Genomic DNA, 13,117 nt, shown 5'->3' on the forward strand with positions numbered 1-13,117 from the left:
TACGACTGCGCCACCCCAATTGCCAAAAGCCTCTGCAAAGAGAGCAGTCTTGTTCTCACAATCTTCTTATCTAACGCTCTCCTCCAGGTTGGAACGGTGTACAAGACAACGGACCTAGCCACCGATGCTAATAATCTCCTCTTCGCAATGCTAGGTCCGCCCATCCTACTCAACAACCTGTTCACCCCCACAGTCTTACTGCCCTTCTTCACCGCTTCCACTATATGCGGCAGAACGCTTGTCATCTAGCGTTACTCCCAGGTATTTAGCCCTGGGTGCAGGCACAATCTCCGTGCTTCCTACTGACAAACTAATCCTTCGGAGCCATCATCTTCCAGTCATTAATACCAACTATGTTTTCTCCAACGTTAGATGGAGCTGTTGCTCCCATAACCAATCGTGAACCATCTTCACCGCCTCGTTCCTCCGGGCCATAACCTCCTCCTCCATTTTAGCCGTAATGACCAGGGAGAGATTATCCGCAAAACCAGTTGGCAACACCCTGTCTGGAAAACATAACTGCAGCAGCCCATCATAAGCGATACACCACAAGAGCAGGCCAATAATCGACCCTTGCGGCACTCCTGCCTCCATTCCAACCCCTTCTGCACTGCCTACCATTAAAGTAATCCTGCACAAGCCTGTAGAAATACGGGCTGATCTTCTTCCTCCTCTGTAGTTCCTGGAGAACCCACTCAAATAGTAGCAAATTAAATGCAATCATTACATCTAGCAACACTACCGCTGGAATAGCTCGGATACTCCAGGTACCACTAGCTGCCTCATCAACTACCTGCATTACTCTCTCAACAGCCTGCACTGCAGTATGGCCCTTGGAGAAACTGAATTGGTATTTACTTAGTCCCTCACTGGCTTCAATCTCAAAACTCAGCCGTTCCGCCATCATCCATTTAAACAACTTTGCCATACAACTTAAAATGCACAATGGCCTGTACCTGGTGGGATCATTCTCCTCCCTATCACCCTTCCGGAGCATAACCAACCTCCCCACATTCTACACCTTCGAAATCATATCACCTACCAGCACATTATTAAACTCAGATAACACCTTCTCTGGCATCGCCATTGCCACTGCCGCCACCACCTCATTGGGAATTTCATCTAGTCCCGGACATTTCTGCCTACTGATTTGCATCACTGCACTTCTTAATTCCATCCCATCAAACAGAGAAATCTCCACCGCAGCAACCTCCTCCAACACCTCACACGGCCTCCTGAGGAACAGTATCTCCACACAGTCCTCCAGTAGCCCTTTCAACAATACAGGTAATGCCCTCCCAAACTTTTTACTAACAATCTTAAAGGCGTCTCCCCATACATCGCTATCGAGGCGATCACACAAGTCCCACCACTTCTCTCTCTTACTGCTCATAATTTGTTTCTTAAAAGCTTTCTGACACCTCCTTAATTCTTCCAGTGTCAAATCAATCCCGTCCCTCACATCTACGATTTGCTCACTGCAGATGCCTCCTTGCACCAAAACAGGCCCTTCTAGCCACCACTACCTCAGGCAACCACCAATACACACATTTATCCTTTGGTTGTGCCTTCTCCAGCGCCATACGGCAAGCCTCCGAAATTACCTCCGTTTAAAACTCCAGTGAAATGTCACCGAGTTGACCCAAACACTCTTGTACAATATGTTGCACACTCTCAATGCACTCACCATTCTTCTTACTTGTACATCAACCCCTCGTGACCATGAGGCTCCCAGTTCAAAATAAATCACTTCATGGTTGCTAAGTGACTCTTCCTGCTGAAGCACCTCCCAATCTCTAGTTGACCTGGCCAGTCTTGGTGAAACAAACGTCAAGCCTATGAACGACGATCCAGTACTCCGGACCAGGGTTGGAAGCTTACCATCGTTTAGGCAGATGAGCCCCAACCCTGCTATTAACTTACTCCAGCTGTCACTCACTTCCTCCAGCTGTCTACCTCTCACATCACTCCTCTCTCTACCTCATAACATGTTATTAGTGTTAAAATCCCCTGCTATTAAAATCTCCTTGCGGGAGGCCCTTCTCACACCATCTAACACTGCCTCAAAATCCTCCACTGGCACATTTGGAGACACATATACACTACAAAATTATCATTTCTGGTGTTTCAACCCAGGCATAACCTTCGTCTGAACCATGTCTCACAAAAGGCACACTTACTTTCACTCGATATAGGGCGGCACCTCCAGCTACATCATGCCACCAACCCTCCTGTTCTAGTCGTCTCAAATTTGGTTCAGACACTAACATCAAATCAACATCCTTTTGCCTCGCAATCTCAACAACCGAATCATGTGAGATGGCACTTCTATTTTCATTAATCTGTAGAAATTTAACAATTGACCTTCTTGACCCCTCCATCCGATGTCCTACCCCTCTGAAAGTAGCACACTTCTCCAGGGCCTTACGTCTGCTATCTTACGCCCCTCTTCACCACATCTAAAACATGCAAGGGACCTATCTGAACCCATGCACCTCGATGCTGTATGTCCACCTTCAAGACACCTATAACATCTTAGTTCATCATCTCGCAATACCACACAACACCTAACCCAGCCAACCTGCACTATCTCCATCTTCACCAGCTTCGCCGCTGCAAACTGTGGCAATGCAATCAGCGTCACCTTAGTATTACCACATGCAACTCTCATCGCTGCCACCTTAACCTCCAGTCCAGTATCCTCTAACACCTGTTGTACAGAGGCAACCACCCCAGACTCTGATGTATCGGCCTCCAGGTCTTTATGTTTACAAACGCAAGTCTACCCCTAGTAATTCTGGTAACAGTAACCCCCTACCAGTTTGGAATTTACCTGCTGCCTTATTTCATCCACCACACCACCTTGCCCCTTAACTCGAATATGTAGAGCCTCTCCCACAACACTGTTTCTTAACCAACAGCGCTTTCCCCAAGTCCTCCCTTCGAACTCCATCTTTAACTCTCTTAAGGAGGTCAGCATATGTGGTGCCTTCCACCCTCAAAAAATTGAGGTGCCCAAAATTTTCGGGATTCGCCCAGATCCAAAAGGGCGAGGGTGTAGAAGGAACGGGTACAGAAATAATGGGAAAAAAGGAATCCCCCTACAAATTAGCTCTAACACTTAGAAAAATTTCAAAGTATAACTCACTAGTAACTAAGTACTGCAAATTATTATATGACCATATCTGTTATTGTCATCAACAACTGACATCACTCCCTTGTCTGTGCCTGTAGTTCGACTTAGAAAAAATTCATTCTAATCCACACGTTATGTTACCACTAAAATATATATAGTCTTATGGAATAAAAACTACACCACAGAAAAAATCTAAATATCTTGTCAGTCTGTTAACCGAAACTCAAAATATCTTACACACTTATCAATAAACTATCCACCAACAAAATCCATAAGTCCAAACCAATAAACAAACCAAAAAAACCAATCCAAGACAACAATAAATGCAGAGCAGTACGCAACACGCGTTTACACAATGAAACTCCAACTCGACTGTATTACATATAGCTAGTGTTTAAAAACAACACTTTACACATCCTTATGTTTAAACTAAAATGAAATGAATTTTCTTTTGGTTTTCTACCACCTGTACCTCTACATCTTTTTTTTTGTTTTTATTTCAATGCAGGATGCAATGAACTGTCTTTTTAAACTGTGACCCTTTCTTGAATTCCAGTAAGAAAAAAATGATTAATACCGAAAAATTATATTTATTTATTAATCATAAAAAATAACAACTGAGAACAATTAATCAATCAGTTCTAATGATGTGAAATGTTTTAAATATTATTAACCAGTTTATAATAAAAAAAAGTTGAATAAGTACCTAGTGTTTCTAACTTTATAAGTTCTAGTATTTCTAGGCTTAAATGTTGCTTTATTTTCTACTCCCTTAATATTAGAATGAGAATTCCTTTTCTTCTTATCTTTTTCTTTTTCCAGAAAGCTATAATCATCATCATCATCATCAAAGGAACTATTTAACAGTTTCTGCTTACTATATTCCATTAAAGCTGAAAAAAATTAACAGTAAAGCATCAAGGTATTATATTTTTTTGTAAGCTAAATACCAGGCAACAAAATAAAGAAATGGGAAGAAAACATAAAAGTAACAAGCAATGATGTAAATAGTATACCTTATTTTTCAAATGTAGTCATACAAATAATATTTATTTATACAAGGTGAGGTTAAAATCTAAGGGCTGATCAGTAACTAAATGAAAATAGTTGAAAAAATAAAAAAAATTATTAACAATCTCAAATACTCACATATTTTCTACATAATCACTACTTCATTCCAAACATATTTAATATCGTGAAACAAGCTTCTTCAAACCCACTGCATAGAATTCTGCTGCCTAAGATTGTAGCCACTTTTGCACCAAGATTTTCAGCTAGTCACTTTCCTCAAATTGTTGAGACACAAGCAAGTTTTTGAGGTGTAATATGCGCAAGATCAGGACTGTAAGAGAAATGATCAAAAATCTCCCATCCAAATTTTTTAATTATTTCTGTTGTGCATGCAGCTGAGTGTGAACGTGTGTTATTGTCAAGAACAATTCTTGCATTTCCCATCGTTGGTTTTGAATGGCATGATGGAGTTTAGAAAGTGTTTCACAATAGACTTGTGATGTGATTGATATTCCAGGTTCAATGAAATCATTCAAAAGCATACCCTTTTGGTCCCAGAATACAGTTAGCATGACTTTCCTTCAAGATTGGGCTTGTTTAATTTTTTTGGTTTAGGTGCCACTGCATGGACTGCTGTTTCATCTCAGTATTGACATATCATCTTTTGTCAACAGCGATGATATGGGAAAAAAATTTGTCTCCCTCGTGGTTAAAGCGCTTTTGAAAAGAATGTGCAGATGTCATTCTGTGATCTTTGTAAGCACTTATCAACATTTGGCACCCATTGTGCACACAGTTTACGATAGCCAAGAGTTTCGGTCACAATTCTCAACAATGTTGTCTTTAAAACTTTGTAAATTCTAGAGAAAGGTGTGATTTTCTCTCACTTTTGCATTCACGTGTTCAATGAGATCGTCAGTGTGGACAGTAGGCCTGCTACTTCTCTGTTCATCGTGAACGTTTGAATGGACTTCCTTTACTTCATAACACCATTGACTCACCTGTACTTCAATTATGTGGTAGGCCTATATGTTTCACACAATTGGCGGTGAATTTCAGTAGCATTATGTCCTCTTGTATTTAGAAATCTAATCAATGATCAAACTTCACAACTGGCAGGATTTATTATTACAGTAATCATTTTAACACACTGTCTCACAAAAACAAACAGCAATAAACTGATGACAATGTGGTGGCATGCTCAACAGACCACTTAAAGTTACTGAGCATGCGCAAACCAATCAATGTTGAAAAATGTTATTTATAACTTGTCAGCCCTTACTTTTCAACTGCTTCTTATATATATACTTTTTTTTCAAACATATGTACTACTGTATCAGATAAAATAATTTAAAGAATTATAATATTACAACCACCAGATACAGTCAGAATAAAAAGGTAAGAACACTTACCTAACTGTAGTTTTTTTTTTTTTTAGAAAGTCACTCCATCTTCAGCACTCAAAAATATAAATTACACATTAAGATAAAATAAGTGTTCAGAAGTGGAAAGAGAAAACAGACGGAGCATACAGGAAAGTTAAGGAAAATTTTCGGGTACATAAATTAAAATCTAATAAGGCATTAAATGTGGTACACCAATTTATAATACGACAGGAAAAATCAATAGATGGGTGGAATATATTGAAGAGTTATATGGAGGAAATGAATTAGAAAATGGTGTTATAGAGGAAGTCGTAGAGGATGAAAGGGGAGAAACAAATACTGAGATCTGAATTTACAAGAGCATTAAATGATTTGAATGGCAGAAAGGCTCCTGGAATAGATGGAAAACCTGCAGAATTACTGCGCAGTGCAGGTGAGGAAGCGATTGATAGATTATACTAACTGGTGTGTAATATTTACAAAAAAGGGAACGTTCCATCAGACTTCAAAAAGAGTGTTATAGTCATGATACCAAAAAACGTAGCAGCAGATAAATGTGAAGAATACAGAACAATTAGCATAACTAGTCATGCATCAAAAATCTTAACTAGAATTTTGTACAGAAGAATTGAGAGGAGAGTGGAAGAAGTGTTAGGAGAAGACAAATTTGGTTTCAGGAAAAGTATAGGGACAAGAGAAGCAATTTTAGCACTCAGATTAATAGTAGAAGGAAGATTAAAGAAAAACAAACCAACATATTTGGCATTTATAGACCTAGAAAAGGCATTCAATAACGTAGACTGGAATAAAATGTTCAGCATTTAAAAAAAAAATTTGAGTTCAAATACGGAGATAGAAGAACTGCTAACATTTACAGGAACCAAACTGCCACAGTAATAATTGAAGAACATAAGAAAGAAGTTGTAACAAAAAAGGAAGTCTGACAAGGATGTTTCCTATCCCTGTTACTTTTTAATTTTTACATAGAACTAGAAGTTAATGATGTTAAAGAACAATTTAGATCCAGAGCAACAGTACAAGGTGAAAAGTCAAAGATGATACGACTTGCTGATAATATGGTAATTCTAGCTGAGAGTAAAAAAGATTTAGAAGAAGAAACAATGAACGCCATGGATGAAGTCCTACACAAGAAATACCACATGAAAAAAAACAAGAACAAAAACGAAAGTAATGAAATATAGCAGAAATAACGAAGATGGACCACTGAATGTAAAAATAGGAAGAGAAAAGATTATGAAGATAGAAGAATTTTGTTATTTGAGAAGCAGAATTACTAAAGATGGACGAAGCAGGAGCGATATAAAGTGCTGAATAACACAGGTGAAACGAGCCTTCAGTCAGAAATATAATTTGTTTACATCAAAAATTAATTTAAATGTTAGGAAAATATTTTTGAAAGTATATGTTTGGAAGTGAAGTGTTTATATGGAAGTGAAACTTGGATGATCGGAGTACCTGAGAAGAAAAGATTAAAAGCTTTTGAAATGTGGTGTTACAGGAGAATATTAAAAATAATCAGATGGGTGGATAAAGTGACAAATGAGAAGGTGTTGCGGCAAATTGATGAAGAAAGAAACACTTGGAAAAATATAGTTAAAAGAAGAGACAGACTTATAGGCCACATATTAAGGCTTCCTGGAATAGCTGGCTTTCACATTAGAGGGACAGGTAGAAGGAAAAAATTGTACAGGCAGGCAACGTTTGGAATATGTAAAACAAATTGTTAGGGATGTAGGAAGTAGGGGGTATTCTGAAATGAAACAACTAGCACTGGATAGCGAATCTTGGAGAGCTGCAACATGAGTGAAGGCTGAAGACAAAAAAATTAACAGTATATAATTTGTCAATAAATTAAAATCTCTACTATTACCGTGGCATGATAATGGGTATTTTATATTAAATCATTTAGTTTTATATCAGGTATACTAATTAAACATAGAACTGTTGTATTCAATTTGTTTATTAAGAAATCTATATTTTTATATTTATTAATATATCTTACCACCACATCAATTTCTTTATTATTATTTATTTCTAAATTATTTTAAATATTAGTAATATCATATGTTTATCTTTACAAGATGTTCAGTAACATTTGAAAATTTAATATTTCCTTTATTATAATTGTTCAAGTGCTTCGAAAACCTTTATGAAGGATGTGGTAGTTTTATATATGTATGTATATATATATATATATATATATAATATGTAGGTAAAAATATATTATATTTTATAATTTTTTTAATCCTCAAACACTCCATGGATATTTCATATCCATGGAGAGTTTGAGGATTTTTTAATTATATACAGATTATCATTTTCTACAAACGTCAGTAGTAATTTTGTTATTTACAATTTCAATATTTTTATCTAGGTAATTGATTTTGCACATTTTTTCGAGCTTATAAACTTTAAATCTTTGTTATGCATTATCTTCTAGTCTAGAGGATAAAATTTACCTTCAAATTCAAAATAATTTTGCATACATATATTCCATATTTTAATAATTATGATATTCACATGATTTTCTTTATTATATCTACAGTTTCATTTACGGGTATATTTGTGTACATATATGAAGTGTATTTATTTGCTGAAAGTTGGAAAGTGACACTTTGAAAGCAGTAGTTAGGTAAGTGTTTTTACCTCTATTTTAACCGTATCTGATGGTTACAATATTATAATTATTTAAATTATTTTATTTGATACAGTGTTAAATATAATGTTTAAAAATAACTTTGTATCCTGTCAAGGCTAAATGAATTTATCAATTTTACAAGTTACACATGTATAAAATTGAAAAAAATTATTTAGAATATTATAATTTAATAAAATATATGTAAAACATAATGTAATCCCTAATCATGCAATTTTAAAGGTAAAAAACATGAATATAAATACTGAAAAAAATAATTAAGAGTGTACAAATGTATAGAATAAAATGAGAATTACAAATATATATCACACAAAAAGTTAATTTGGATGTGTACTCTACACATTTAGAAATTTTCAACTTAATGGGAAATATAATATTTAAATTATTTAAGTTAAAATTAAAGAATTAGAGTGAAAGATTTTAATAACCAAAAATCAGAAGATTAATAATCTATTGATAAGAAACAATCAGAAAAACAAATGTAATAATGATAAACATACTTATGATAAGGGATTTGTGAATTTAGCTAATATAACATTTATTGAAATCAAAAAGAGCAATTTTAAGCCTTTCTAATAAATATATAATAGATAATTATATTAATAATAATGATTATATAGAAAGAACTATAGATGATACTGAAATTAATATGGATTAATTAAGATAAAAACATAATAACAAATGAAATTCTAAACAGTTTAATGAAAAACATCAGAAACATGAAACACAATACATATGGTAGCAAAAAATCATAAATATACCAAAATCATACACACATACAAACTCGAGACATACTAACATTGAAACATACACTTGATAAATAGGTTGCTTGCATAACAAATTCTAAAAAACAAACACAACTGTAATTATACATAAAAACAACTATAATGAAAATTAATATTAATAATACATTATGGAAAATAATTTTATCAAAATAAAAGACCCAACAAATAAACTTAAAAATTACAAAACCAATATACAGTGTATACTGGGTGCTCTAACAGCAGCCAGTAATTTTAGGTAACAGGATTACCTAAAATTCATGAACCTAATTTTCTAGTATGCCCATTTATTATTTTCATAACTGTATCATATATTACATAATCAAAATAATGGATAAAATTTTAAGACAAAAATAAACTTACTGTATACAAATAATATAAAAAATTATTTTCAATTAATATGTAAATTAAATAATCTATTAATTGAAAAGAACACAAAAGAAAGTTTCTTCTGATACATCAAATATAAACACGATTATGCTCATAAATGAAACTGTAGTTAAAATAAAAAATAATCTTATAAATAATAAAGAAAATCATGTGAATTTTATTTTAATTAATGCATAGTTTATATTTCTGATTGCTGAAGATGGAGTGACACTCTGAAAGAGCTACAGTTAGGTAAGTGTTCTTACATTTTTATACTGACTGTATAAAAAAATATACTGACTGTATACTTAAATGTACAAAAATTATGTTTTAAATTATATATATTAAAATACAAAAGTTATCTAGTAAGAAAAAATACTTGACAGTTTTACTCGTAAAAGAAAAAATGTATGGTACTTATAATAACATTTTTAGCACTTGTCAGTAACCTAATTTCCTTTATTTTATACCACTGATTCTCAAACGTTTTCACTCACCACCTACATTGAGAATAAAACATTTTCTAGCACCCCCCAAATTTTTTAAACTTACCATCTGTTAAAAATAATAGTTGCAATTGCTGTTTTTAAGATGTGCTCTTAAAAACAGCAATTGCAGTTATTGTTTCTGAATATAGCATATCCTAATTCTGAGTTGAAACTTACATTTTAAACTAGAACAATTACGAGTAAAAGGCATATTAATTCATATTTGGAAGTATTTTTCCATGTTTATTTGTATCAATAGATTACTTAGATTGGGAGATATGCAGTATTAAAGACAAAAGTGACCTTTTCTCTTTAAAGTGGGATATTTCGATTCAGAAAAATCATAGACACAACAAAAGAAATTAAAAGTTAAAGTCTTAAGCTTTTAAATGATTTTAAAGCAGTTTACTGAAGAAATTTAGTTTTCCCATGCGCTCAATCAAACATGAAAAAAACTTTCAAATTTTTAAAACTTTTCTTCTCATTGATTTTTTTTATTTTGATAATTTTTGAAATCTGAAGTATTCTGTCAAAGAGTATAGTATTCAAGCTCTAATTTTTTTATTTGTCTCTCTAAGCCTCTTGGTTGCAAAGTTAAAGTAGTTTGAATACAATCACTTTTATCATAAAATATAGGTGTCCCTTTAATTTTTGTAGTAATGCAGTAGATATATAATTTTAGTTTTAAATATCAAGTAAACATAATTTTTGACTCCCCCCTGAAGGCCACCACCGCCAACAAGGAGGCATTATCGCCCACTTTGAGAATGAATGTTTTATACGCTGATGTATTACTAATCTTAACATTGAACACTTAGTTTTACTTCGCTTATACTGGCCAAAACCCATCTTTTATGTATTGTTTTTATGGTGAGTAAATAAACCTTCAGCTTTTATATGATGTACCCTTGAATGCCATTTTTCTCAATATTATATTTTGATATAAAGTGTAAGAACAAATGTAATATAAACATGTTCCACACAATTACTACTTTCTTATAAACATTTCACTATCTGTCAAAAAATTCTAACAGTGTGAATTTCTTATGTAGCAATATATAAAATGTATAATTGTTATGAAAGGGATCTGTGATTTTTCTAGGACGTAATCAATGTGTAACTCATTTTCATGATTTTGCATTGCACTGCCAAAATTTCTTAACAAATGCATCAACCAAAGTACAGTGCAATTTGGTAATTATGAGCAATTACTTGATCAACTTCAATTTTGTTCATACTTTAATATACCATAATAGATATGCTTATGATCAGAAAAATACAAAATCAAAATTTTGGAAAGCAAGTGACCTATTCAAGGTCAAGTGCAAGTCTGCGCCACATCAGTACTCAGATCATTTACAATTAGCTATCAGTTTTATGAGTTGTCAAGATCTGTTCAGTGGAGAGAAGTTACAGATAAATTACTAATGTATGGCAATATTTAACACAATCTTGTAGGGCTACCAGTTGACTAAATTTATATTTAAATGGAAACATAGTAACTACAGAGAGACTACACAACATGTTCTGTGCTATTACTCTTCTATTCGATGGATAATCACCTTAAAAACAGCACTGTCAGTTATCTTCAACAGCAGAGTCCAACTTCTACAACTATTAAGATTAGTTTATGATTTATTCCTCTCTTCAAAAAACTCTAAACTTAGCTCTAACCACTCTCCACAGAGGATTAGCATCTAAGCAGGCCGACGCCATAAATCACAAAACTGATAACATGGCATGGAATTTGACCTGTATGGATCACTTGCTTTTCAACAATTAGATCTTGTGTCTTCCTGATCTAAATCAAATCTAATGGTAAATTAAAGTACAAACATAATTCAAGTTGATCAAGTAACTGCATTCTATATTGTCCTTATTCCTTATTATTATCCTCTCCTTATTTGTGACTTTTTGGTAAAAATTATTGTCCTTGGAGGAATCTGGTGGCTCTTTTTTCTGTTGTAGGCAGATCTAGCAACTTCATACTGCTAATTGTAATCACATAATAAGTGACACAACTTCAAAAACAAATGATCATAAAAACCTACATATTAATAAACACAAGAAATGTAACTAGGCTGTATGATATTATAATATCAGCCTACCTGTATTATTGAAATGAAATTTATGTCAAACAGGGTGTTCATAGCAAAACAGTTTGGGAAGGGTCATGATAACAGATCCGTACATTTTCTTTATTTTTTCTACAGTTCTATTTAAAATTGAACACTAGAACATTAAGTTACCAATTTTTCTACTTCTTCATTATATAGCTTAGCCACTAGTTTTGTCAGCCACTCACCAACAGTACTTTTTTCTTATTTTAACACCCATAGTACTTAAAAAATTCATTTAGTTCTGGAAGTAAATTAAAATAAATGTAAAACAGAACAAAAATGTATAATAGGTGCCAGATTTATTGCATTTGATTGTGGGTAAGAGTAATTGGAAAATAATTTTAATTCTGTAGATAAAAAAAGATTCCATTTTCCAATCTTTTGTGACGTCATTAAAGCATCTGTTTTAGTTCCCAATTTTTACTAATTCGAAAACCTAGCAGTTATTATGGTAACAGAGGAGCTGGTTATAATTGATTAGTCATACATACCAACTGTAAACAAGTATTATACAAGAAAATTTTGGTAAAATAAACATGAATTTTAACTTATATGTAAAAGTTTTGCAAAAAAAACCTTCTTACATTAAATTAAAATACTCTAATATTAGAAGTTAAAAAACATGGGAATTTATTTGGATAAGTATAGCTTACAAAAACTTAAGTTAAGTTAAAGTTTAAGGCTAAGTTAACAAAACGTTTAGACGAGTTCACCTAACAAAAAAATACGGAGGAGGTCTCATCTAAATAAGTACCAAAAACATCAAACAAATTATCACTAAAAATAGGTTAATTTACCATTAAAATCTTCAACAACATTAAATGGAAGACTCATTGGTTCTGCTCTCTCAGCCATGTTAAATTATACAAGTAACTACCGAAATAAATTAATATTTTAAATCTACCGAAGAAAACACGTTAACAACACCAGCAACCCTCCTTTTCTCTGTTTAACCTCCCGCAATACCCCAACAAACTAACTTTATTTACCCCTTCGCGATTGTTGAAACAAGAAGTGCTTAATCGACAGTATCGTTAATATTGGTATTTAACATCGAAATCGATAACGTTTAAGTAATCATTTATGCATTGTTTTCGTTGTAAAATTTAATTTCTTTTCACAAACAAATAAAACTAGTTGCAACATAAA

The 13,117-nt window shown here is 33.2% G+C and overlaps 1 protein-coding gene across 1 annotated transcript in view; it reads right to left on the reverse strand.

The window, feature by feature from the left end:
- Positions 1–12,984, reverse strand: part of LOC142324251 (uncharacterized) — a 44,861-nt gene extending 31,877 nt beyond the window's left edge. The window contains exons 1-2 of the mRNA XM_075365112.1: positions 12,766–12,984; positions 3,843–4,029 (exon numbers count right to left, since the gene is read on the reverse strand). Coding sequence (XP_075221227.1) covers positions 3,843–4,029; positions 12,766–12,823 — 245 coding nt within the window. The 5' untranslated portion in view covers positions 12,824–12,984. The remainder of the gene's footprint in view (positions 1–3,842; positions 4,030–12,765) is intronic.
- Positions 12,985–13,117: the final 133 nt, after the last annotated feature.

The sequence above is a fragment of the Lycorma delicatula genome, chromosome 4, assembly GCF_047948215.1.
Source record: "Lycorma delicatula isolate Av1 chromosome 4, ASM4794821v1, whole genome shotgun sequence".
NCBI classification, from domain to species: Eukaryota; Metazoa; Arthropoda; class Insecta; order Hemiptera; family Fulgoridae; genus Lycorma; species Lycorma delicatula.